This window comes from Silene latifolia, chromosome X (assembly GCF_048544455.1).
Source record: "Silene latifolia isolate original U9 population chromosome X, ASM4854445v1, whole genome shotgun sequence".
Classification (NCBI taxonomy): domain Eukaryota; kingdom Viridiplantae; phylum Streptophyta; class Magnoliopsida; order Caryophyllales; family Caryophyllaceae; genus Silene; species Silene latifolia.
This window is the reverse complement of record NC_133537.1, coordinates 226,042,815-226,070,366: the sequence shown is the minus strand read 5'-3', so window position 1 is coordinate 226,070,366 and position 27,552 is coordinate 226,042,815. Positions and strand designations below refer to the sequence as shown.

Sequence of the window (27,552 nt, the reverse complement as noted above, 5' to 3'; positions counted from 1 at the left end):
CCAACCGTAACGCGTGAAGGCAACATGAAAGGCCCCGCAGTACTTATGTAATCGCCAAATAATGCCAACGTATATACTACAAAGTTATTACACCGTCGCCAAAGTAACTAATCACTACAACGTGTATACCACCATAAAGTCACCATGACATTATCATAACAACCATAAAACTAATGTTCGCAAAATATAAAATTAGTGGGACATCCAAACAACTACATTACTTCCATGCTATTTGACTAAACTGATTAGAAAACGAGATTGGCAAGATTAAATAGCAAGAACTTAAAAGATTAAAAGCAAAAGTTTGAAGAAGATAGTTTAAAGAAGTTTTTGCAAGTTTTTGCCGCGATGTTATCTATCCCTCTTAAAAGGAACTTCGTCCTCGAAGTTCATTCCCAATGGTAACAAGGAAAGTATAAACGTTTGAACACAACAAATAATTAAAGCAAACATCACATCTTATTGTCAAATATAACCACACATGAAACTAACCCAATGCAACTATGCTTAAGGATTAAATGGGATTAACATAACTTCGAATCACAGATGCATGTAATGACGTATAGCAATTTGAACACACAAAATAGTATCATACTACCACCATGTTTCTATCCACCCCAACTCACATTCCATATCCGTCTCAAATTCCAACCATGTCGTTGGATCATCATAATACCGTCACGATAACACCACATCACCCATACCTTGGGCACACATAATTCACAACAAGAAGATAATCACAACACTTAACGAGAATTATACACCCAAATAACGGATACACAAATTCAAGCCACAGATGCCAACCATGAGAAATCAGTCGAGTAGTGAGGGAATTCGGCCGAGTATCCGATATACGGTCGAGTACTCCAAAGGCAAAATGTGGTTTCTACTGATTATTACTTATATAACTAAATATTCACCTGCAACAAAAGTCTAACCCTCGAAGCAACATAGAAAATCAAGTTCTAAGCACAGCTTGATTTATGAAAAAGTAAAGTCGTCGGCCTTATGGACTGATTACACACACTCAAAATAAGTCTAAATGTCGAAAAAAAGGGAACCAAATACGCAACAAGTGTCAAAACTAAAATCAAGCAAAAACGAAACAAGTCTCAAGGGTCCATGCCTACATCGCCATCCATGTCATCACCACCACCTGCGCCTGGTGTCCCAGTTCCCTGATATACCCCAGCAGCAGCGTCACCACCAACCCATCTCCCCTCCTCATCTAGCTGGCTACCATAGTTGGCTCCTCACGTCCCTGCAAGGCAACCATACTCGTAGGTAGTTGGGTGCCTCCATGTAGCTCTATTCACCCCGCAGCTATAAAACACCCTATTGCCATCTCCCACTCCTCTCCACCACACTAGCAAAGGAAGGTCGATCCCCAAGTTCTGGCGGGCGCCATCTCGTGCATATTACTCAACACTAAAGTGGTAGATATACTCATGGTGAGCTCGCTAACCTGCATCCTAGGGTCAGGAACCATAGGATAAAATAGGTACTGGTACGGGTAGTAGCTCTGTATAATTTAAGGTGTCTCGGTTGCCGCCTCTCCAGTCACCCTCACCCCAAGGGTCTCACGAGGTGTCGGGACGACCTCCTGCTGAGTAGAAGCTATGATCGGCTCAGGCAAGTCCTCAATGATCTCGGGAGAGATAAGATAGAACTGCGGCTGAGGCTCGGGTACCCCACTCTCCGGGTCATACTCCCCTAAGTGATCAATCACGCGTTGGTGCTCTGCATCAGGCAACCTCATCCACCTAGTTCCCCTCCCCCTCCAAGCTAAGGTTCCATCATTCAACCTTCTCAACCACTTGGTGTGTCACAAGTAGTCCTCGTCTATGTTAGGGGTTGTCTCAAATAAAGACGGGGTCGACTCGGCAGGAGCTACGAAGTCGGTCAGTTTCTGGGCCATAAGTGCTAGACTAGCACACACTACACCAGGAGCACTGTAGTAAAAATGCTCCCTCTGGAGGGGGGTTAAGGTATGACATCAGAAGCATAGCCTCATGGGTGTTTAGCTTACTCACATCAATCCAAGCGTAAAGCAAACGGTCATCATCCTAAAGAAGATGCGAAGAGACACGTGTTGAACATCATTAATGAACATGGCACTAGAGGTAAGAGTAGGTCGACCTGTATCATAAAGAAGGTAGCTATGAGCCCCGCTCTTAGTCGTCATATCACTCAAGTACCACTCCTTCTCGGGTTCCAACCCCAAGTACTCATCAAGTTGGTCAAGGGTTAAAGAAATGTTGGTGTTTATAAGACACAAACGGGCAGTTTTTCCAGCCACATCATACTTAAACAAACTCAGGAACTCTAAGGTAAGGAAAGGGTAAGACTTCTGGCGGAGATGATACAACCCCTCAAAACACAAAATTTCGAATATATGGGTTATATCCTACTCAATTCCCAAATCGTTCAAGACACTCAGGTCCACACAGCAGGTTCGTCTCATAGTACATCCCATTAAAGTGACAAAAGCAGCCCATTGTTCAAAATCGACAATGATTACCGTAGGATATTGGTCAACCGGAGGAACAAGCGGCTCCTCACTTGTTTTCCTTGCTCCACTGCAACATTGGCACGATTACGCTTCTTAGCGGCTACTCTAGCTTTCGGCATGCAGGAAGAATACAAGTTCAACAAAATTTTCCCGGAATTCACACAAAATCAAGATGAAAATTTCATATTTGTTCTCTTTTAAGACGAAAGTTAAGACGGATTTTTCTATCAAAATACAGAAGGTAATCATTTGGTAAAGTATTACTAGTACTAATTGGACTTCTATATGCATCCTACAAGAAATTAGAGTGATGGAAATAAAAAATTTGGGGGCAAACGCTAGAAAATTTTCGGTACACAATTGGGAATTTTGGGCGAAGAAATAATCTTTTTCATATACAAATCAATTACTTGAAGCAATGAGTACCAATAAACAACATTTAAAACGTGATTCTTTTAATTTAAAGGCAAAAACATTCAAATTTGAGCAACCCTACACCTTCAATTAATTGAAAATAAGAAGTTTTAAAGATACATTACCTTAAACAAGAAAGTTGATTGAATGAAAGAAAGATAAGAGGATGAATCCAAGAGCAAGGTAGAAAAGTCACCAAGGTTTTTTTGATTGTGAGAGAATTTTTTTGAGAGATTTTGAGTGAATTAGGATGTGTAGTAGTCGAAGTAATAAGGGTTGTGTGTTTACAGTGTTCCGGAAATTTAATCGTTGAACCGGAAAAAATCGGAGTACTCAGTCGAGTACCGCACCTACTTGGTCGAGTATTGGACCTACCCGGTCGAGTAGCATATACTCGGTTGAGTATACATGTTTACTCGGGCTAATACTCAGGATTTTAAGAATACAGCAACTACTGCTGTAATACCACGGTTTTCTGGGTCTTGTTACTCGGCCGAATAGGGCTAACTCAGCCGAGTAAAGTGTCGTGTGTTTTCTGGTTAGGCTACTGTCCAGGAACACTCGGCCGAGTAGTGTAATACTCGGCCAAGTACTCTTGGTACTCGATCGAGTAACCGGTCTGCTGGGATTTATTTCCGCGGTTTGGTTAAGGATGATTAAAGGTTATATTACATTCCACACTCCTCTAATCATCCTTAATCACTCTCAAGGAATTCGATCGTTCATGAGTCTTTCGTTCATCTCTTTCGCGTTAGTTCGTCGGTAAGTCACTAGTTTCATATCTTTGGTTTAGTATTGTATTTTAGGTTTTTGCCGTAGTGATTGGAATTGAGAAAAAGGGTGATTTACATGTTTGTAATTAGATTGTTGTGAATATTGTTAGGTGAAGGATTCGTAGAGGAACGTTTCTAGTTTCCGCTGTATAATCGTGATTCGGATCTATGAGAAGGTAGGGTTTCCCTACTCAGTTGATTGTTTAATTGATTTAAGATGGTTTATTGTGGTATTAGCATGATTAATATCGTTGTTTGTATTGTCTTTCTTTGTTGTTGGAATTGTTGTTGTTTGTTTATGTTTGCGAGGTGCATACTCGGCTGAGTAGAGTCATTTTCGGGAATGGCTTCACACCCTTGATTCGCCCCTAGTGGTTCCCGGCACAAAGGGGGGTGTGTATATTAATGGACATGGGTTGTTGCTCTTTGCGATGAGCGGGGCTTAGGTGGGCAAGGCTGCGGTCCCCCATTCGCGGTGAGGATTATCTATTGTGATGGCTAATCTAGCAGGGCTACACACTTAATTGTGTAGCCGTATATGAGATATGATTGGCGTTTGAGGATGGTTGTACAGTTGTTTGCCTTGGTTGGTTCTTTGTGATTAGCTTATCTTGATTATTCAGTGAAATGACCCCGTTGTGCTTTGTAAAATTGTGGCGATCCATTCGGGGATGGTGAGCAGATTGTGACAGGTGATGATTACATTTAGCTGCGGGGACGAGGATGCGATGTCATCACTTTGAGTCTAGCTTCCGCTGTCACGAGTTAAGACGATGTATTCACTAAACTTTATACTTTAATAATTGTTCTTGAATGGTTACTTTTGATATACATACCTCGGCCAACCGAGATGGTAACATCTTCATATGCTAGGGTGGTCCTTGGTAAGGCACCTTGGTATGCGGGGAGTGTTACAAACTGATATCAGAGCGACGATTTTGGAACCGAAAACCAATGAACCAAATGAACATAGGGAGTCTAAATATAATGAACCCGGGTAGGAGTTGTTTAGAGCTAACGCAAAGGCTTGGGAGACGTCCCGAAGTTGCATTTTGGCCCTTACAACTTTGAGCCGGTCACCATGGGGGTGTCTTGGGAATCGTTATATCTTGAAGTACTGTGTTTTGTATATCTATAATCCTTGTGAAGTTGTTGGATGAAATGAAGTGAATGATTGCATATATATGATGAGCTTTGAGGCATGATTATATGTTATTACTTCGTTTCGAAGGGTAGTAACATGTTTTGGCGATAGTATGTGTATGTTTATGTACGTATTCCGGTCGAAGATTATCTCGTTTTTTCATGATTCGGCCGAGCAGAGCAGGTACTCGACCGAGTAGGGAATACTCAGCCGAGTAACCAAGCCCTGGACCAATCGTGGGTTCGTGTGTTTAAAGTAGTAGCTATTGGTTATGATCACTCGGCCGAGTAATAGGGGCACTCGACCGAGTGAGGCATACTCGACCTAGTATGTTTTATGTGATTTGGAGGTCAGCTACTGGAGTAGGATACTCGACCGAGTAGTCTCATTACTTGATCGAGTAGTCCTTACTCGAGCGAGTAGTTCACAATACTCGGCCGAGTATTGCTTTGGCAGATGATTTGTTTATTTTGAGTCGTAGGCTATATGCTTACGTTTTCTTTGTTATATCAGCTCAAAATGCCGCCAAAGAGGTCAGCTTCATACATCCAAGCTACTTAGACGAGTTTGATGAGTTTGCCAGAATGATCGAGCAGCAAGATGTGCTCATGGAGGCACTCAAGAACTAGGTAAGGGAGGTGAGAAACCAATGGATGCATCTCAGCTGAGCACCATTATTTCTCACTTCCACCCCTCTACCTATGAGGACAGCGGTGAGCCAAAGCTGCTTGATAATTGGCAACGTGAGATGGAGAGTTTGCTGGAGGTAGTGAAGTGTCCGGCGGATATGATGGTGGAACAAGTTGTGTTCTACCTAAGGGATGAGGCTCGAGTATGATTGTAGAACGTGAGAGAGGAGGCTCGGACATACTACAGGGACCGGGGACAGGATGTTATCCCATGGGCATGCATCAAGAGTGCTATGAGAAAACACTGTGCCGGAGTACATTCGCCACAAGCTGAGAGCTGAGTTTGATTCCTTTTCTATGGCTGATAACATGACCGTCATAGAGTACTATCATCGATGTATAGATTTGTCATGCTATGCGGAGGATATGAAATTGGGTCAAAGGAGTTTGGATGTTCGCTTTGAAAAGGTGTTGGCACCGACAATTATGGATAGACTACAAGCTGGGGTTCTCACAGATCTGAAAGAGGTATGTGCAAGATCAGGGCACGCTGAGAGGTTAGTGGACTAAGCCAAGGAGGCTAAGGAAAGGAATGTTGTGAAAAGAAAAGCGGAGAGTAAAGGTGGCAAACAGTCGAGTCACAAGAAGGGAAACCACAATCAGACTAGAACCTTTCCTGGTGGATCTAGTTATGAAGGGGGATATCGAACTTGGGGAAGAGGAGGCGGCCGCAGTACTAGTGATAACTCCAAACTTACATGCTTCAACTATGGTGGAATGGTTCGTAAGAGGTATAAGTGTCAGTGCTACAGGAGGAGGGGGTTTTCTAGGGACATATCAGGGAAACGCTTCGTATGCTCCAAGCCAGAGCTTTGCTAGCAACAGGCCAGCTGGGTCGTGAGGTAATTGCGGAGGGCAGAAAAACAACAATGGCGGCTACAACCGCAATAATGGAGGATCCTATTAGCGTCCGAACAACAGTGTGACGTAGTACTCGGCAGCCAAGTCAACTACTTCAGCTACCAAGATTCAGGGTGGAGGTCAGTAAAGCAGGGGGAAACTCTTTATGATGGGCAATCAGGAAGCGGAGAATGATGCTCACGTTGTTACCGGTACTTTTCTTGTTCATAACACGCGATCTTTTGTTCTGTTTGATTCGGGGGCAACCCACTCTTTTGTGTCAAGGAGTCATGCCTTAGCTATGGGTTTGGAAGCATATGAACCAGTGAAAGATAATGTGTTTATACCTTCGGAGGAGTCAATGTCATGTTCTAAGTTATATAGGGATGTGTCCATGTTGGTGGGGGAAGTAGACTTACCGGTCAACTTGTTAGAGTTTCCTATGGATGGATTTGAGGGTATCGTCCGGAGGGAGTGGTTGGGCAAGTATGATGCTAAGATATTTTGACGACAAAAGAGGGTGTCCTTAAAGGGACCTAAGGGAGTCAAGGTATCATATAGAGGGTTCATAGTAAAACATAAGGTGATGTTGATCGCAGTGATGACTTTAAAGTCATGTTTGAGGAAGTGTCCTTTAATCCTTTGTCATGTGAGGGATATGCGTGTAGAGGAGCCGTCAGCGTCTGACATACCTGTGGTTGGGGAGTTTGGTGATGTTTTTCTAGATGAGATATCGGGGTTAGCTCCAAAGAGGGATATTGACTTCAGCGTTGACCTCAAACCGTGGACGAGACATATATCTAAAGCACCGGACCGGATGGGACCTAAAGAGTTAGAAGAGTTGAAGGAGCAGCTGGATGAGTTGTTAGAAAAGTGGTACATTCGACCTAGTGTATCACCTTAGGGTGCACCAGTTTTGTTGTGGAAAAAGAAAGAAGGGAGTATGAGGCTATGCATCGATTATTGAGAGTTGTACCATGTCACCGTGAAGAACAGGTACCCTTTGCCAAGGATTGATGATCATTATTACCAGCTGAGTGGAGCAGGAGTGTTTTCTAAGATCGATTTGAGGCCGGGTTATCACCAGTTGAGGATAGCAGATGAGGATATTCAAAATACAGCTTTTCGGTCGTGCTATGGTCACTATGAGTACGTGGTGATGCCTTTTAGGTTGACTAATGCACCAGCAGTTTTCATGGATCTTATGAATCGGATTTTCAGCCCGTTCATGGACAAGTTTGTGGTCGTCTTTATTGATGACATTTTGGTCTACTCTAAGACTAAGGAAGAGCACGAGGAGCACTTAAGGTTAGTACTGCAAACTCTGCGAGATATCAGTTGTATGCCAAGTTATTTAAATGCGAGTTTTGGTTGGAGAAGGTAACTTTTCTAGGTCATGTGATATCAAAAGAGGGTGTGTCGGTGGATCCTAGTAAGATTGAGGCAGTGACTAACTGAGAAGCACCGAAGAATGTTGCTGAGATCCAGAGTATCTTGGGTTTAGCTGGCAACTATAGGAGGTTCGTGAAAGACTTTTCTAAGATCGCCAAACCTATGACAGCTTTGGCGAGGAAAGAAACCAGATTTCGTTGGGATGAGAATTGTGAAACGGCGTTCCAAACCTTGAAGGAGCCTTTGACCACAACTCCTGTTCTAGCTCTACCTGGGGGAAGTGAGAACTTTGAAGTATAAACTGATGCTTCGAAGAATGGGTTGGGTTGTGTGTGAAAGGAATTCTTAATCCTCTAATTAAACTTATTTAATTTTAGGTCTAAATTACTCATTGATTTAGATGATGATCTAGTGCATGCATAACATAATATAAACAGAAAGTAAGGGTGAGGTGCCAAAGGCCAATGCATGGCCTTTCCTTTTTCCTTTTTCTCTTATCAAAGAGTGTAGAGATAGGGCTAAGACCATTAGGTAATGATTATGTCTTCTAATAATTTAAAGACAATTAAATATAACCTAAACACTCCATAAAATCGGTCCATCCATAGTGTATACATCCATTTTATTTATTTTGTGTTTTGTGATTTGTGATTTGTAATAATGTATGACATGTGACAATCAACATGTCACTAGTCTTACTAATGTACATTTAATAAATTAAATGTTATTTACAAAATAAGCAAATCAATTTTAACTAATTAAAAGGTAATTCACAATTACATATTATAAAAATGGATTATGTTAATACAATCTACAACCCTATGTAATTATAATTAACCATTCTCTCTTAATTCAATTGTTTTATAAACAAGGTTTTTGTAATATAACATTTTAATTATTAAAATGAATCTTATTTAATCGAATTAAGATAAGATACATATTCTCACTCACATATGTAAATTGTACAATTTTAAGGAATTAATTAATCTTTATCAATATACAATTAATTAATTTATGTATTAAGGGAATCGTCCTTTAGGTGTGACCTTAAGGGATCAACTAATCACCGCCGTCAAACGATAGTAATGTCAAACTCTAGTCAGCCAATCATTACCGATTAATGTTGATCAGATGACTTATATAAATGAATCATTCCTTTACGTATTCTTATCATGAGTTTCAATAATGTGATCGCACTATTGTTGAGGACACATACTCCAACAATCTCTTGTCCTATTACAATATCCTACTCAATGCAAGGTGTCTTGCAGGTCGTACTTGTATGTGATCATATCAAGAGTGGCTTCCTCGATCTGGAGAGTAACTGTCTGACCAAAAATATATATCGTAGATACCTTCCGAGCGTGGCCACGCATTTTTCAGTTCACTGCTCCTCGAGTGGCTCTGAGATTTTTAAATAACCCTGACAAGGGGGTGGACAATTCCTATCTCAATATTCCCTTTCAATAGCCACAGCTCATCATGACCCAAAAGATGCCCATTTGACCTCATTTACGAAAGTCGTAGAGCATAACGTAAAGTCACTAAGAAACTGTGCCAACTGGGGCGAACATGTTGGAATAAGTGTCCTCCGACAATAATGCGATCACAACTGTCGATCATGATGATCACATGTTTAAATCGCATTTTAAGAATACATGTGAGATGTAATATTTTACAGTCAACTGGTCCACACATATCGGTAATGATTGGCTGACTAGAGTTTGACATTACTGTCGTGCGACGGTGGTGATCAGTTGATCCCCTTAGGTCATACCTATAGGGAAATGCTCTTAATTGATTATTTAATTAATCGTATGCCGATGCGGGTTGATTAAATTGCTTAAAAATTGACGGGCGATTTTGTGAGTAAATTTATCGTGTCTCATTATAATTCGATTAAATTAGATACGGTCTAAGTAAACAAATTGTTTTTGTTATATAGATAAAAATATTTGTTTATGAAACAATTAAAGTTAGAATGAATGATTAATTATAAAAACAAGTTGTTGTGAATTATAATTATATGACCCATTTTAAGTAAAAGTAATTGTGAATTACTAAGTTAATTATTATAATATAGTTTGTTTTGAATAATGGTTTTTTAATTAGTTAAAAATTACATTATCACTTAAGTGACCTTGTGCATGTCACATGTCACACAAATATTACAATTGACAATTGACAAGGTTAAAATGGAAACCCATTTTATGAAAAAATGGACCGTGAAAATGGAAGAGCATGGGCACTTTTGTTTTTGTTATTTTAATTGTTAAATTAACAAAATCAATAAAATAGATTTAGCATGCTTTTGTGTAAGAGGATGTGAGAACTTTTACAGAAGGGAGATGACCATGCATTGGCCCTTTACTCCTTCTCCTACCCGGCTCCATGCATAGAAAAAGAGGAGTCTTTTCTCTTTTTATTCATTCATTCAAAAATCTATAATTTCTAGTGTAAGTAAACATATAGACTACACTCTCTAATTCTAAGAAACTTAGAGAAATGAAACTCAAAATCTCCTCACCTCTTTATACCGAAACTAAGAGGACAAATATTCACATTTGTGTTCAATTTTTATGTAAGACTAATCCTAATACTAGATCATATTATTTTTAGTCTTTAAGGGTATTCCTTGGGTATATGCTTTTGGGAGGGATTCTATTTTGGATCCTTTGTTCACCCATTATAAGGAAGCTCAAGAACAAGTAAGAAGAAGATCTTACTTGTGCCCTTTAATCCGAAACATCATAGTAAGAAGTGACGATCTCTTCTCTACTCTTGTTTTAGTTTGCATGCATAAGATCTAACTTTTGTTTTATGACTAAATAAATCAATTCATATATGAATATGTAAATTAATGAGATTAATGAATCCTAACAAGTGGTATCAGAGCCTTAGGTTGTTTGCATGCAAATCGGTTTATAGTTTTTCCGAGTTATAAGATTAACGTACAAAACTAATTAATTGGATTTATGAAGATAAACTTAAAAATACTTTGCATGTTAAAATTTTCGTGACCTATGTGATTTTAGGACATTTTGGTTTATTTATGGATTTTATTGATCACTTTATATAATATAGGCATTAAAATGTGATTTTTATGATAAAAATGTCATTTTTTGACGAAAAATAGCTAAACTTCGAATTTTTCAGTGGTTTTTGGATATGTTTTCACATATATTATCTACTGATGGCCTGTAAAGTTTCATGATAAAATGAGTTGTTTTGCTCGAAATATGGATTTTTGAAGTTAAAATCGTATTTAAATGGGTAAATAGGTTAATATGAGTTATATTTCGAATATGGTCATGGAAATTTAGTATGTTGTCACATGCAATTTTAAAAGATGTGTGTAAAATATTTGGCTATAATGAAGTCTTTACGCATGATTTATGAATTTTTGATGAAAAATCACATAAATAGTGACTATAATTAGTAATAATGCTAAAACATACTTCATGACTAAAGAAAAATTATCACATGTTGCATTTTATCATATATTTAATATCTAAAAGTGAAGAGTTGATAAAAATAATTTTTCTCATATTTTATGGTCATAATTGTTAAAACCGATAAATCGCAACATTGTTTTTTCTCGATAAATTTTCGAAATTTTTAACCTAAGTTTTGAACATTATGAGTATCATGGTATTTTTCCAGAATGTTCATGAGTTTAAATTTTAAATTTCGAATTTATTTGAAATTTTTATAATTTAATTTGAAGTTTATAGCATATTTTTGTATTTTTAGGTCCATTTATGAACAATATTAAGAAATCAAGTTACATCTTTATCGTACAAATTATAAATGTTGAGAGCTTTGCTTGAAATATTTTTCCCGTGTTTGGCTTCATGTGACTATTGCTGACTTGGACCTACTAGTCTATTCGCCAGTGTTTTATCTTTTAGAACTATGTGTACTTACATCTTTATCGTACTCACTGCCTCTTTTAATTCTCCTTTCTAATACTCATATCTTACGTATGGTTGTTCTTGTTATTAGTGACAGGTTATCACTAGAAACATTTTACCATTTTATTTCTCCTTTCTTCCAAGTGGATCAACTGACGTTGCTGCAAGATGTGCGGTTGAAGTTACAGCATGAATCAAAGATGAGATTATGTGTGCATGTAGTGCTATCTTTTGAAGTTATGTAATATGATAGTTAATTTTGCTGGCTGTTTTAGCTCTTGGTTGTGAAACAAGTGTATTGGTATTGGTACTTGATTTTAATGAAAATAATTAAATATATTAATTTTATCCAAATATCATCAATATTTTTTTTAAAAAACCAAGAGGGATAGAGAACTATTAGCTTACCCAACCGTTCTCTTTTCCTAGGAAAAGAGAACGCTTATCAGGTGTACTCTAAAGCTCATTTCAACCGTTCTCTATGATTATGAATAGAAAACGCCTCTTATAAGAGTTCTCTAAGCTTTAGAGAACGGTGAGTTGGAGAACGCCTCTAAGGCGTTCTCTAAAGCTCATTTCAACAGTTCTCTAAGTCTCTTTTTGTAGTAGTGTCCCTCTTGAAGTAGTGGCAACCCTAGCTCCATTTCCTAGATGGAGATCCACATCATCTTGGTTTAGCATTTCCACGTTTCTAAGCCCCTGTAAATGACTACAAAGGTGAGAACCACAACCGGTATCCAATACCCATGTTGAGATGGAAGTAAGGGGGTGTTTGGTTGGGGGTGTTGGAATGGAATGGAATGGATTTGAGTGATTCTAGTGTTTGGTTGGTGTATTTTGGAATGGAGTTAGAATCCATCAGGATTCTAATTCCACCCCAACCCCTTGGAATCCCATACCCACCTTCCCACTCAGGTTTCTCACTCCATTCCCCCTCCATACAATTTTAAAGTGAACCAAACAATAAATAATAGGTATGAGGTTCTAAATCCATCCCTCCATGGTATCTCATTCCATTCCAATCCATTCCGACCTTTTGAACCAAACGACCCCTAAGCTTTATATCGATAACAAAGATTTCGGAAGAAATATTACCATTGATAACTCCCAAAATATGGGGCAATTTCTCACACAATGGTCCATGCCATGGCAATAAAGGCATATATTATTGGTAGTCCTACTAGCCATTATATCCCTATGGTTCGAATTTGACCTCTTACTTTTCTTCCACTTTTTGAACTTTCTCTTCTTAATTGCATGCCTTTTGCTAAAACTCCCACTAGCTTCATGATGTCTCCTTGCTTCAAAAGACAAGGATTCCATGGTATTAGTGAGGTTGTCTTCTCAAGACTTATCCACTAAGTTGCTAGGTTTGATGAGAGGTGAGGAAGTGGTAATAAAGTTAAGTCTTCCATCGGAACCAATGCCAAAATGAATTTCTCTATTAGTATCAAGGTTGTATTGAGAGCATATTTTGTCGTACGATTTGTGACATGATTCAATGGTGATCGGCGTTAAAGAACTAGATGTGTCCTGGTGTGACTCATATTTGAGCGCATTTAGTCTCCGAATTAACCTCGTTCCTATGCTTTATAGCACATAATTGGGTCATTTACTATCTTTAGTTTCCCATTTTGCATATTCTTTGAGATTTTGTCTCCTTGGTAGGAAAGGAGTGCTAACCTTGTATTTATGAGGCGAAATGGAGCTAAATTGATAGCATCCAATGACCAAGAATCAAGGAGAAGACCAATACTAGAGGCCTAAGTAGATAATAAAGTGAAGTGGGCAATGATGAAAGGATCCTTGCATCCCGAAATGATCCTTTCTGATTGTTAAGGAGGAAAAGAAGAGAAGCAGTCTGCCCAGGAATCCGAGCGGATCAGGCACGATCCGGGCGTCTCACAACAGCAAGATCCGGGCGTCTTGTGCCCAAGCTGAGCGGCTTGCAACGCAAGGAGCCGGGCATCTTTTCTTGGATCCGAGCAGATCCTAAGACAGAGAGCCCGTGCCAGAGCACAAAACGGGCGGATCGTGGCAAGACTAGCACGGAAATCATCTAATTTCCTTCGAGAGAATCATTTTCTCAACTTCTCTTAGGATCTTAATAGTCATTTAAGACCTTAGTACCCCTAATCTTTGTACCTAATGTTTTGTATAAATACCCCTTTGTACTACCTAGATTGGCATGCTCTCTTAAACAATCCTAATCCATCCTTAATCACTTTGTAATTCTCTCAAATTAGTCTAAAATTAGTTGTAATACAATTTCTCAATATTAATCATATCTTAACCTTTCCTTAATTTCTCTATTGTTCTTCCTTTATTTTTGTTAATTAGAAGATTATTTGGGTTTATTTAGAGAATTGACAACCTTCCATCAATCATCAAGTACTTCTATTATTCTTTGCTTTATTATTTGGAATCATCTTCATAGGTATAATTCTATCCTAATCTTGTTTAATTATTGTTAATCACTTTTATTTTTTCATCATGTTTTGCCTTGTTAGTATGATTGACAACCTTATTAGCATGTTAAACTTGATCATGAGTAAGTAGTTTCCATAGCTAGGGCTAATGGGGAATTAGGGGAAACCAACATGGGGAATGATTCATGCTTAATCTAATATGTTTTCATAATTAAATTGCTTGCTTGTTGTGATTTCAAGTTATGCACATGTTATGTTTGATGAAATGCGAGCCTATGAACCCTTGCCTTTTTTACCCATCACCTATGTTTTCAATGAGGCTTGTAAGCCTATACACCAACTCGAGCCTCATTAGACCATGCATATAGTTGAATAGGAAGGATTAAGTCGACTTGTAGGTGTTGTACAATCTAATCGATTCGGCTCCGGGACCCAAACCTTCTTAGGGATTGTAAGCTTATACAACAACTCGATCCCATCACAACAATAAGTGCTTGCTATATAATTGAGAACTTGTTTGTATGATCAACTCCCATGAATCCCCTATGAACCCATGACACCCTAGTGCCTTTAATCAATTGTTTACAACCCCTCTTTTTGCTTTACTTTGTTTTTATTCATCTTGTTGTTTAGGTTATTTTATCTCCTACATCAACCCAAATTGTGACACCCTAAGACACAACCATTTGCAATTGAGAATCCTACATCAATACCCATCCCTTGGAATCCGACCTTTACTTGCCTCTTTGCTAACAGTAGTTTGTGAAGTTATAAAATTTGTTTTGGTTGGTAACTTTTGACAACGAGTTTAAACCGGACAAAAAATGGCGCCGTTGCCGGGGACGGTGTTAACTTGATTTGATTTTCCTTAATTGCCTTTAGTTGTGTCTTTCTTTACCTTGGGGAAGTCAATCTCCTCAAGGTTGTTCTAATTGTTTTCAAGTTGTTTGATATTTTGCATGACTAGGAGATCATAAGGTAATCTATTGCCTATTGATCTTGAAACTGAAAGAACCTTAACCAACAATAGAAGCGTTATTAGAGGTAATTTAAGAGGTATTGGAGAGATTGTGGACATTCAACCAAATAACATTTAGTTTACCAACCCTTTTGCAAGAGAAGAAGAGGACAACCCAATACAAAATCCACCACAAAATCAACCCACAATGCCTAAATTCTCATCACATTCCATACCAACCAAGGAGAACCTACCTAATGGTACTCCTACACCACAACATTTAACCGGTAATTTCATTGCCAAATCCGCATTCATACAATTAGTTGAGAGAAGTCAATTTGGAGGGATGCCTAGTGAAGACCCTGATTCACATATGAAGACTTTTTGTGACTATTGTAATGCGATTTCTCAAACCGGAGTTACTCAAGATCAAATCCAATGGGTATTATTTCCTTTTTCTTTGATTGGTACCGTAAAGCAATGGTTGAAGAGCCTAGCCAAGGCTACCCTTCATATTGACTCATGGAAGAAGTTGGCACTTGCTTTCTACAAGAAATTCTATCCTCCTGAGAAGACTAACATGTTGAGAGCCCAAATCACCGGGTTCAAACAAAGGGATGAGGAATCATTGTATGAAGCATGGAGAATATTTAAGGACACTTGTCGTTCTTGTCCACACCGTGGACTTAGCCAGTGGTTCCTTGTGCAACAATTTTGGAATGGTCTATATGAAGACTCCCGCAACATTCTCAATATGTGATCAAATGTTATGTTTACCGAAGTTGATGACAATAAAACATGGGCCAAAATTGAAGAGATGGCGGTCCATAATTCACAATATAGTAGGCCACAAAAGGCCACTAGGGGAGGAAAGCATGAGGTAGATTCCATCACACAATTGGGTGCTCAACTAAGAGCTCATTTTGACACCATCAATTTGAAGTTTGAGAAGGCCATGGCTAAGCTTTATGAAGCTTCCAAATCACCCATACAACATGTTAATGCTATGGTGGCATCATCCAAAATTCCAAGTGGAGTATGTGAGAGTTGTGGAACTTTGCGACATGACCAAAGTGAATGTAGGGGAACAAGTGAATGCTTTCCATGCATACAAGAGTGGCACCCCGTATTCCACCTATTACAATGAGAATACCAAATTCCATCCAAATCTTTCATAGAAAAGCCAAAATGTTCAAAACCCTCAACCAACATACACCCCACCTCCAATGAGAAATCAAGCTCAAAGACCCTTTTATAACCAAATCCAAGGTTATCAAAATCAACCCTCTTACAATCAATTCAATGACCAAGGCTTTGATGTTAAAAAAGCGGTCCTCCAAATACAAAAGAACCAACAAGAATTTTTCACCCAAATGCAAAAAGATAGCCAAGCCAAAGACATTACCATCAACAACATCCTAGCCCACACCAAGATTTTGGAAACCCAAATGTCTCAATTAGCATCTTCTAGCTCTAAAAGACAAAAGGGGCAATTACCACCTCAAAGTAATCACCCAAGACATGAATCGGTTAGTGCTATCCATTTGAGGAGTGGTACAATGTATGAATGGCCAAAGAAGCCAATTTATGAAGACATTGTGGATGCTAGTGACAAGAAAAGAGTTGTGGAGAACTCTAAGGAAGAAGAAGAACCCACCATCCAAGAAGTTTCAAAGAAGAAGAATAAAGAGAAGGCTAAGGAAAGAGAGCCTGTTGTGATTAGACTTCCATTCCCAAGTCGTCAAGCTAAGCCTAAGTTTGATGAATAACTTGGAAAATTCATGGAAATTGTGAAGAACTTAGAAGTCTCAATCTCATTTACGGAATTGATTAATCATGTTCCGGCCTATGCAAAGTACATGATAGACATTCTTACAAAGAAGAAATCCATCCGGAAGCTAGAGACTATTGCATTCACTAAAGTGAGTAGTGCTATTCTTTAAGGAAGTTCACCTCCAAAACTCAAAGATCCGGGAGCTTCTCTATTCCATGCACCATTGGCGACACTATAATCAATAAAGCATTATGTGACCTTAGAGCAAGTGTGAGTGTCATGCCATACTCGGTATGCAAGAGACTAGGAATGGGAGAACTCAAATGCACCAACATTATGCTTCAAATGGCGGATCGATCAACAAAGATACCTTTAGGGGTATGGGAGGATGTGCCAGTGAGAATTGGCAAATTCATCATCCCGGTAGACTTTGTCATTGTTGACAAGGAGGAGGATTCCAACATTCCTATCATTTTAGAAAGACCTTTCTTGCACACCGCAGGAGAGGTAATTTATGTAAAACATGGAGAGCTTACACTTGAAGTGGGGGATCAGACAATCACTTTCAACCTTGACAAAACAATGAGAGCTCCCCGACTACATGAGCCATGTTTCATGCTCTATCATTATAGCTGAAAAAGTGATAGGAAGAAGTTGGCATCTCAATGAAAAGATCAGGCTATGGGTAAAGAATCACCACCCATATGGAAGAAGAAAGTGGATAATCCTCAAAATGTTCTATCCGGAGAGAAAGGAAATTTCAACAACAATGAGAGCTTGAATAGCTCACCACCAATCATGACAAGTAAGGAAGAAGGCCTCATTGGCCATGACAACAAGAAAGAGGAGTTGTTTTCGTCAACTCATGATACAATTGGAGAGCAAGCTAATAAAGTATGTATCCGGAGGTAACTTTCATAAACGATTCTCATAGGAAAGCATTTGTATCCCTTGCTAGAAAGACTATTTTGCCTACCAAATTCATTTGCCAAGATGCCTTAGCCAAGTTGGGTGTTCTTGAAAGGACTAAGAATTTTTTTCGAGTCTATGAAGTTGAAAACACTCTTTGACATGCAAGAATTAACTTAACCCTCCCTTACCATGGAGTTTATAAGCTCTTTAAAGGTGACTAAGGTAGAGACTCGGAAAAATATTGAATTCCACCTTGAAAATAAGGATAGACGAATGTCGATATGTGAGTTTGGCAAAGTGTTTGGTATTGAAGAACACTCTCATTATGAGAAGAAGCCCTTGAAAGATTATCCCGCACCTCTATGGAAAGCAATCACCGGGAGAAAATTCGAGTCCTTCCATGAGTGTCATGTTCTTTATGTCCACCATCCGGGCATAAGAGTGTGGCATAATGTTGTGGACAACACTTTAATTGCAATAAAGGGCACTAATCATTTTACTGAGCTCGACTTTGTCTACCTTGATTCCACCATAAATGTCAACAAAAAGTTCACCAACGAATACAACATACTTCAACTCTTACTTGAACGGTGGCTTACAATTGACCATGGTAAAGATGGAGAAGCTTTTATTGTGAATGGAGGATTAGTAACATGGTTAGCCAAACACTTTAACCCGGATATCAACAAAGACAAGACATATAAACCGGTTAAGGGTGTCAACCTTCTTGATTTGGCCACTATTATCAACAAGTTCCATTGGGTCAAGAATGATAATCTTGATAACAAATTTGAGTGGCTCACTAAAGAAGCTAAGTCCTTCATCTTGCCAAGGAAGATATGCCGCATCAATGTCCGAAGTCCAAGCTACCTTCTACCTGTCTCTGATGAAGCCGAGATGATTATAAAGCAACATAGGGAATCTAATGCCAAGCCCTCCTCCTCCTCTATTGTGACTCCATCTTATCCATTTGCCTACCGTGAATTCATACCAATTGGCAGTAATGTCGTGGTAGGCAATGAATACTTGACCCAATTGATGCAAAATATGCATAAGGAAGCTCATGAAGACCGGGTCAATGCTTACAGGGCTCAATATCCGCCCCTCCTACACTTAGCTAGGCAAGGACTCCTTAATCCATCATGTACTTTGCCTAGTTAGGGGATAAGGAAGTATTATTTCCGAGTGCTCCTAGAGATTCCACTGTGGATAGTGAAGTTGCTAAGGGAAAGAAGATTGTTGCTGAGAGCGGGGAAGGTAGCTACTCTTGTGATGAGGAAGAAGAGGAAGAAGTGCAAAGTCCAAGTGATGATGAAGATGGTGAAGCCTCCGGGTCCATGGAGGTAGATGATGATGATGAGGAAGTTGATGAGGAAGATGATGATAGTGATGAAGATGCCGCCATGAGCGACAATTGAGGGTTGACAAGCTTTTTGGAGGATGCCACAATCCATTGTCAGTTTCCTACACCTCCTCTAGCTTTATTTATTTCTCTTGTTTTCAAAAGTTCTTATCTTGATCATTTGTTTTGAGTCCTAGCAACACTTAGAGGACTCCCACTTCGGTCTCATTAAGGTGTCTCATATTGTTCCCACTTGTACAATCCAAAATGACAATTTGTTTCATGCATTGCATACTTGTGCATGAACTTTCCTATTTTTGACATTAGAAATAGTGTCTTACTTGGTTTGGGGAAGTTCAAGCACAAGCATTGGGAGTTAATCTAAATTAGCTCTCCAACCAATAAATTCATGCATCATATAGTGTAGTATAGAATACATCACTTGTTTATACGTCATGTATCTTGCATAGTAGTGTAAAAATCATGCATTCTCATTTAGCTTGCATAATTTCCTATCGTTTTGGCCATTGAGGACAATGCCTATACTAGTGTGGGGATGAGAAATTCTAACTTGACTTGTAAATCAAAAAAATGATAAAAATTGAAATATCTTGAAAAATACAAAAACATGTCTTTTTATTTCATAAACATAAAAACCAAAAAAATTGAAAAAATTGAAAAACCAAAAACATGTTCATTCCTTTATAGTGTAGAATTGTATATATTTTATATATACTTGTTTGTTTGTTTGTTTGTTTGTTTGTTTGTTTATCTTTCTTTCACATTGAGGATTATGAAGACCGCATGGTATGATCTTTCCATTCTCCTTTTTCCACTCTATGTTAATGACAATGTGGCTTCATTTTGATTGATGCGGTTTACACCAATGTGATTCTAGGAGTTGCATTTAGTTTATATGGCATACTAGTTGGTAGAAGCGTATGCATTAGGTTGTATAAATGTTAGTTTCATCATGGCATATAGTTGCATTTTAGGAAAATTTTGTGAAACATCTATTTGGGAAACTTGACAAGTTTATATAAGACCCTTGTAGATACTTTTTCTTCTTAAGACATTGCTCATCAGAATGCTTGTAAAACACCCTAGGATGTGTCATGCTAGTATCCTTTGACCCATGAATTAAGGCCTAGTCAAGAGTACCTTGTGGTGTGATAACTCCTTGGCTACCGTTTATTTCAAGGTGACCCTTGAAACCATGCAACATCTTCCACATTCTACCACATTTTGTCAACAAAAAGGGAATGGGCACCACAAAAATTGTCAAAATTTGAGTTCAAGCATTGAAATGAAAAACAAGAAGTTTGCAATTTGCATCAAAGAAAAGAGGAGTACAAAAAAAAGAACTCATATGCTTCAAATATAAGCACCCTCGCTACAAATGGGGTGACTTTGAAAATATTCAAAAGAAAATGCAAAAAGTTGAAAGTCGTCAAGTATTGAAATGCCAAACATCAAAGAATAGGCAAAAAGAAAGTGTTCTGAAATGTCAAATGCCACAAGAAATTAGAGGGAAAAACAACAACAAAAGCAAACTCCCATATGAAACTCAAAATACAAATGATCCCTTTATCCATCGAATCCAATTTTGTGCATGGTAGAGAGGGACGACCCTTCTTCTTGTCTAGGCAAGAAGGGGAATTCCGCGATCCTCCAGTGTTTCTAACACCATGGGGAGTCTACTATTGATGAAAGCATTTAACAATTGAGGACAAAGGTACCCTAGCTTGACACAACTTGGAGGTGATTTATTGGTATCCTTCTAGGCTTAGTAGTTTAAAGAAACCGTATCTACTATGGAGTGTGTACCCTTAGATGGCTTCCCTTGTAGATAATTTCCGCCACTTAGATGAGGAAAGTGGCAATTCATTTTTGTAGATGAATTCAATACTTCCTTTTGTGTGCTTAATGCTTGGATGTGTCGCCATTTTGGCAAGCCCCACCTTGCCTTGCAAGAAGGCATCCTACCTCATGGTTGTCTTGTTGTGAGTTGAAGGGGCGGAGTGAGACTCGCTAATTGTATCATATCGGCTATATTAGTAGGTTAGTTTAAATAAAGGTCCTAGTTGTAGTCACCTATTTACTCGGGACGAGCAAAGGTTCGGTTTGGGGATGTTTGATGTGACTCATATTTGAGCACATTTAGTCCCCGAATTAACCTCGTTCCTATGCTTTATAGCACATAATTGGGTCATTTACTATCTTTAGTTTCCCATTTTACATATTCTTTTAGGTTTTGTCTCCTTGGTAGGAAAGGAGTGCTAACCTTGCATTTACGAGGCGAAATGGAGCTAAATTGATCTCATCCAATGACCAAGCATCAAGGAGAAGACCAATACTAGAGGCCTAAGTAGATAATAAAGTGATGTGGGCAATGATGAAAGGATCCTTGCATCCCCGAAATGATCCTTGCGGATTGTTAAGGAGGAAAAGAAGAGAAGAAGTATGCCCAGGAATCCGAGCGGATCAAGCATGATCCGGGCGTCTCACAATAGCAAGATCCGGGCATCTTGTGCCCAAGACGAGCGGCGTGCAACGCAAAGAGTCGAGCGTCTTTTCCTGGATCCGAGCAGATCCTAAGATAGAGAGCCTGTGCCATAGCACAAGACGGGCAAATCGTGGCAAGACTAGCACGGGAATCTGCTCATTTCCTTCGAGAGGAGCATTTCCTCAACTTTTCTTAGAGTCTTAATAGTTATTTAAGCCCTTAGTAACCCTAATCTTTGTACCTAATCTTTAGTATAAATAGCCATTTGTACTACCTAGATTGGCATGCTCTCTTAAACAATCCTTATCCATCCTTAATCACTTTGTAATTCTCTCAAATTAGTCTAAAATTAGTTGTAATACAATTTCTCAATATTAATCATATCTTAATCTTTCCTTAATTTCTCTATTGTTCTTCCTTTATTTTGGGTAATTAGAAGATTATTTGTGTTTATTTGGAGGATTGATAACCTTCCATCAATCATCAAGTACTTCTATTATTCTTTGCTTTATTATTTGGAATCATCTTTATAGGTATAATTCTCTCTTAACCTTGTTTAATTATTGTTAATCACTTTTATTTATTCATCATGTTTTGCCTTGTTAGTATGATTGACAACCTTATTAGCATGTTAAACTTGATCATGAGTGAGTAGTTTCCATAGCTTGCGTTAATTGGGAATTAAGGGAAACCAACATGGGGAATGATTCATGCTTAATCTAATATGTTTTCATAATTAAATTGCTTGCTTGTTGTGATTTCAACTTATGCACATGTTATGTTTGATGAAATGCGAGCCTATGAATCCTTGCATTTTTTACCCATCACCTACCTTTTCAATGAGGCTTGTAAGCCTATACACCAACTCGAGCCTCATTAGACCATTCATATATTTGAATACGAAGGATTAAGTCGACTTGTAGGTGTTGTAAAATCTAATCGATTCGGCTCCGGGACCCAAACCTTCTTAGGGATTGTAAGCTTATACACCAACTTGATCCCATCACACAACAAGTGCTTGCTATATAATTGAGAACATGTTTGTATAATCAACTCCCATGAATCCCCTATGAACCTATGACACCCTAGTGCCTTTAATCAATTGTTTACAACCCCTCTTTTTGCTTTACTTTGTTTTTATTCATCTTGTTGATTAGTTTAATTTATCTCCTACATCAACCCAAATTGTGACACCCTAAGACACAACCATTTGCAATTAAGAATCCTACATCAATACCCGTCCCTTGTGATCCGACATTTACTTGCCTCTTTGCTAAGAGTAGTTTGTGAAGTTATAAATATTGTTTTGGTTGGTAACTTTTGACGACGGGTTTAAACCAGACCATCTCCATAGCGGTATCAAAATAACTACAAAAGGGAGATGAAGGAAATAATTAACATTTATCGTTTTACTTGCAAACATTTTAACAAGGTTATGCATTTATATAATGACCTCGCACCTAAATTACATAAATAATTTCGAGATCCATCTTTACAAAAACATGGGCATGGGAAACCGATATATCCCATATTTGCATAAATTTGGTGAATTAACTCTTTAATTGATTCTACTTTAGAACTCTCGGTCGATAAATTTCATAATTCCATCTCTAGCTCCGGAACATAAGACTAGTTCTTATATCCCGTTGAGTCCAACCAAATTTCGCGTGTAATAACGTTTTATTACCCCACTTACCCAATGAAAAATGAAAGTATCCCGGGAAACCGAATCTACCCCAAATGTCAAAGGGATTTGTGAGCCCAACTATTTGGTAAGGCTAATCTCAATTTTCAATATGTGAGAGGTCTTGTCGATTTATTATCTATCATCTTAAGTGAACTAAGTCTTTGAATACTTAATAATTATAATTGACAATAGTCGAAAAGTCAATTAAATATGCATGTGAAGTTATGGCGATTTGGCAATGCATACAAACATATAAACAAGCAAATAAGAAAAGTAAATTCCCTAGAATGGCCTTTCCTAAAATAAAAAAATCTTATATTTTATTACAAATTTGGAAACGAACTCCTGTGGTCCCTTGAATCTTCATTTGACACGCCTCCCAAGCACAAACACCGTCTTGATCGGAACTCCTTTCCGAATGGCACCGTCTTTTGGAAACTCCGGAATTACAAATATTTAAATAATAAAATACATAGCAAATCCTATTATATTTTTTTTGGTGAAATGTGAGTCATAGTATTATATATCAAAACACAAAACGTATCATTTACAAGGATTTTAAAGAGTAAGGCTCCCAACAAGCAACCAAACTATATATCCTACTACAAGCCAATATTCCTAAGCATAGCTAGGCCAACTTGATCCATGTTTGGACCAGCTTTGAACTTGATACGTCTCCTGGCTTCCTCTTCAACCTGTTTAGCAACAATTTCTGGTCTGGTGATGAAGTTATTGATCCTTGCATTATTTCTCTGCATCCATACATTATAGCAGTAAGCATTCATCACCACTACCATTATCTTCCATTGAACCGACCCTGTATTACCTGCTACCATGTCATTGACAACAGGCATAGGTCTGCCAAGCCAAAGTTCTAGCTTACCTCTGATCCTGCTGCTGTAAGGATAGTAGATAAAGAGGTGTTCATTAGTTTCAGGCATACTGTCACAGCAACAATAGTGATCATCATTGCTGCAACCAATTTTAAACAGTTTATCTTTGATGTTCAGTCATCCTTAGAGAGTAATCCATGTTATTATTGAGTGCTTAGGAGTATTCTAGTTGTTCCAGACAAGCTTAGTCCAATTCTGAGCAGGATGAGGCATGACCAGCCAGTCATATCCTCCTCTGATTGAATATCCATGAGTTTGAGCAGTCCAGGTACCATCAACATATCCATCTTTCAGTAAATCTTTTACTTTGCACACGTTTTTCCAGGACTAGGGGGCATTTGCAGGAGGTTTATAGTTATGCCATTGGTGCTGTTTGATGTAAACATGATTTATCCATCTAATCCATAGTCTATCTGCTTTTGAATAGACCAAGCTCACCAATTTACCAATAGTGGGAACATTCCATAGCTCAGCTTTCTTTATTCCCATACCACCTTCAGGTTTTGGCAGAGTAACCTTGTCCCAAGCAACAAGGGAACTCTATGATATTCAGAGCTACCATCCCAGAGGTAATTTCTACAAATTGCTTCAATTATTTTTATGACACTCTTTGGGATGATATACATGGAAGCCCAGTAATTGTAGAGGGTATTTAACACTGAATTTATGAGAGTAAGCCTGCCAGCATATGAAAGTTTTTTTGGCTCCAAGGCTTCGAATTTTTCCAACCATTTTCTCTGTTAGACTGTTGCATTCCTTCTTTGTCTGTCTTCCAGCTTGAATGGGTACTCCCAAGTATCTAAAAGGCATCTGGCCCTCACAGAAACCAATGACCCTCTTGATATCCTGCTACAGCACCTCATCCATTCCATTAAAGAAAATTTCTGATTTGGTGTTGTTCGTATTGAGACCAGTTGCTTCAGAAAAAGAGGAAAAAGCTCTCATGAGAAGCATGACAGAGTGAGCATTTCCTTTGCAGAATAAGAGCAGGTCATCTGCAAACATCAAATGTGTCAATTTGAGGGACTTGCACAAAAGATGGTATTGGAAAGGCCATTTCTCAGTGGCAAACTTGATCAATCTTGTCAAATACTCCATGCACATGGTAAAGATCAAAGGAGATATAGGGTCTCCTTGTCTAAGACCTCGTTGCCCCTTGAAATATCCAAAATTGCTTCCATTCAGTGATAAAGTAAAAGCAGTAGCCTTGACACACACCATAACCAGTTGAGTAAAATGAGTAGGGAAATTGAGCCCATGGAACATTTGTTCAACAAAATCCCATTCAACAGTGTCATAAGCCTTTTAAAGATCAATCTTGAAGAGACATCTAGGGGAGACCCCCTTTCTTGAGTATTGTTGGACAATATCTTGGCAAATTAGGACATTCTCAATTATGGACCTGCCCTTTATAATGGCTCCTTGATTATCATGGATAAGGCCAGGCAAAACAAAGGATAACCTATTACAAAGCAATTTGGAAATGATCTTATACAGCATATTACAGCAGGCAATTGGTCTAAAATACTTCACAGAAGTAGGTCTCTCACATTTAGGGATCAAAGTAATGTTGGTAGCATTGATTTGAGTAAGTAATTGGCCTGTCATAAAGAATTCAGTTACTGCAACACAAATATCTGGGCCAACTATATCCCATGAGTCTTTGAAAAACTTACTTGTGTACCCATCAGGCCCTGGTGCCTTATCATTAGAAATTGAGAACACAACTTGTTTTATTTCCTCATTAGTCACCTGCTTAGACAGTATAACAGCATGCTCCTCAGTGCAGTGATTCCCTTCACCCAAAACATCATTTCTGACAGCTGTGGTGGTCTTCCTACTACCAAGAAGAGATTGGTAGTATGCCAGGAAGGCTTGCTGGATACTCTGGCTGTCTTTACATAACACCCCATTCTGATATTCTATTTGGATGACCTTGTTCCTGATACACCTTTTCTTAATGGCTCCTTAAAAATAGGGAGTATTACTATCCCCATCCTCTAACCACTGAGTCTTGGCATTTTAAAGTAAGAAGTTATCCCTTTCCTTAGTCAGGTCTCTAACACTAGCAAGAAGCTCCATCTCCTGGGACAATAACTCAAGACTGGCGGGATCATTCATCAGCTGTTGCTGAATGCTATCCAGTTGTTGCACAACCATACTTGCTTTATTTTCAATATCTGAGTAGGACTCTCTATTCAGTGATTTCAAAGCCCCTTTAAGGCTCTTCAGTTTCTTTACAATACAAAACATCTTAGTGCCATTGTAAGATTTACGCCAATCATTATTGACTATGCAGGAAAAAGATGGTGCTGAGCTCCACATGTTGAAGTATTTAAAACTAGCATTTTTCCTGCCACCAAGCTTAATATCACTAACAATACACGGATTGTGATCTAGCAGTCCCTCAGGATAAAAATGAGCCATCATATCAGGGAACATATCAATCCAGGCTTGGTTAACCATAAACCTGTCTAGTCTACTGTACTTTCTATGCATAGGATCCTGCTTGTTATTCCAAGTGTAAAAGGCTCATGTGGCATGAATATCAGTCATTCCACAAGTAGCTATACACTGATTGAAGTCATCCATATCCTCTTACCTGGTATTACCTCCCAACCTTTCATCTGGAGAAGTTACAGTGTTAAAATCCCCTGCCATTGCCCAAGGACCTGTACACTGGTGAGCTATACTCTTAAGTTTATTCCACTGGTCAACTCTCTCACACCCTTCATTAAAGGCATAGATCATAGTAATGAAGAATTGCTGTTGTGTACTTCTTGCAATGACTTTGGCATGTATGAACTGAGCATCATATTGGAGAACCATCACATCAAATAAACTTGGTTGCCATAACAGCCAAACCCTACCACCTTTGTGTAGCCTACAATTAGTAGTCACACTACATCCATCCAACATATTATTTGAAATATTACTAACATTATTACCATTTATTTTTGTTTCTAGAAGCCCAAATAAGCCAGCTTCCTTATTATGTATAAACCATTTAACAATTTTCTGCTTATTTACACTATTTAACCCTCGCACATTCCAGAATCCAATATTATGCATTTGAAACAGATTGAGAAGGGTTACCAATTTTTCCACTACCAGGAGGAGGTTGTGTATGCACTCCTGATCCATTCATTGTTGCTTCAGGTGTATCTTGTGGTGAAACCACAACTGTCTAGACTGTTTCCTCATTAGTAACTTGCTGCACAAGAGAGCTCTGAACTATTTTTACTGGTGTCACCATAGAGCTACTTTCTCCCTCAGTAGTGCTCACCTTAGTAACTATAGTCTTTGACTCCACAACCTTTGGTTGGACTGGTTGCCACACCTTTACAGGTTTAGAAATTTTCATTTTTTGTGG

General features: G+C 38.6%; 1 protein-coding gene across 1 annotated transcript; it reads right to left on the bottom strand.

Moving 5' to 3' along the window:
* Positions 1-23,888: 23,888 nt before the first annotated feature.
* On the bottom strand, positions 23,889-27,323 carry LOC141619463 (uncharacterized). The gene is made up of 7 exons (XM_074436481.1): positions 26,782-27,323; positions 26,246-26,670; positions 25,566-26,146; positions 25,038-25,481; positions 24,626-24,719; positions 24,170-24,258; positions 23,889-24,038 (listed from the first exon to the last, which is right to left on the bottom strand). The coding sequence occupies exons 1-7, from the start codon at positions 27,321-27,323 to the stop codon at positions 23,889-23,891; spliced, it is 2,325 nt and encodes a 774-aa protein (XP_074292582.1).
* Positions 27,324-27,552: the final 229 nt, after the last annotated feature.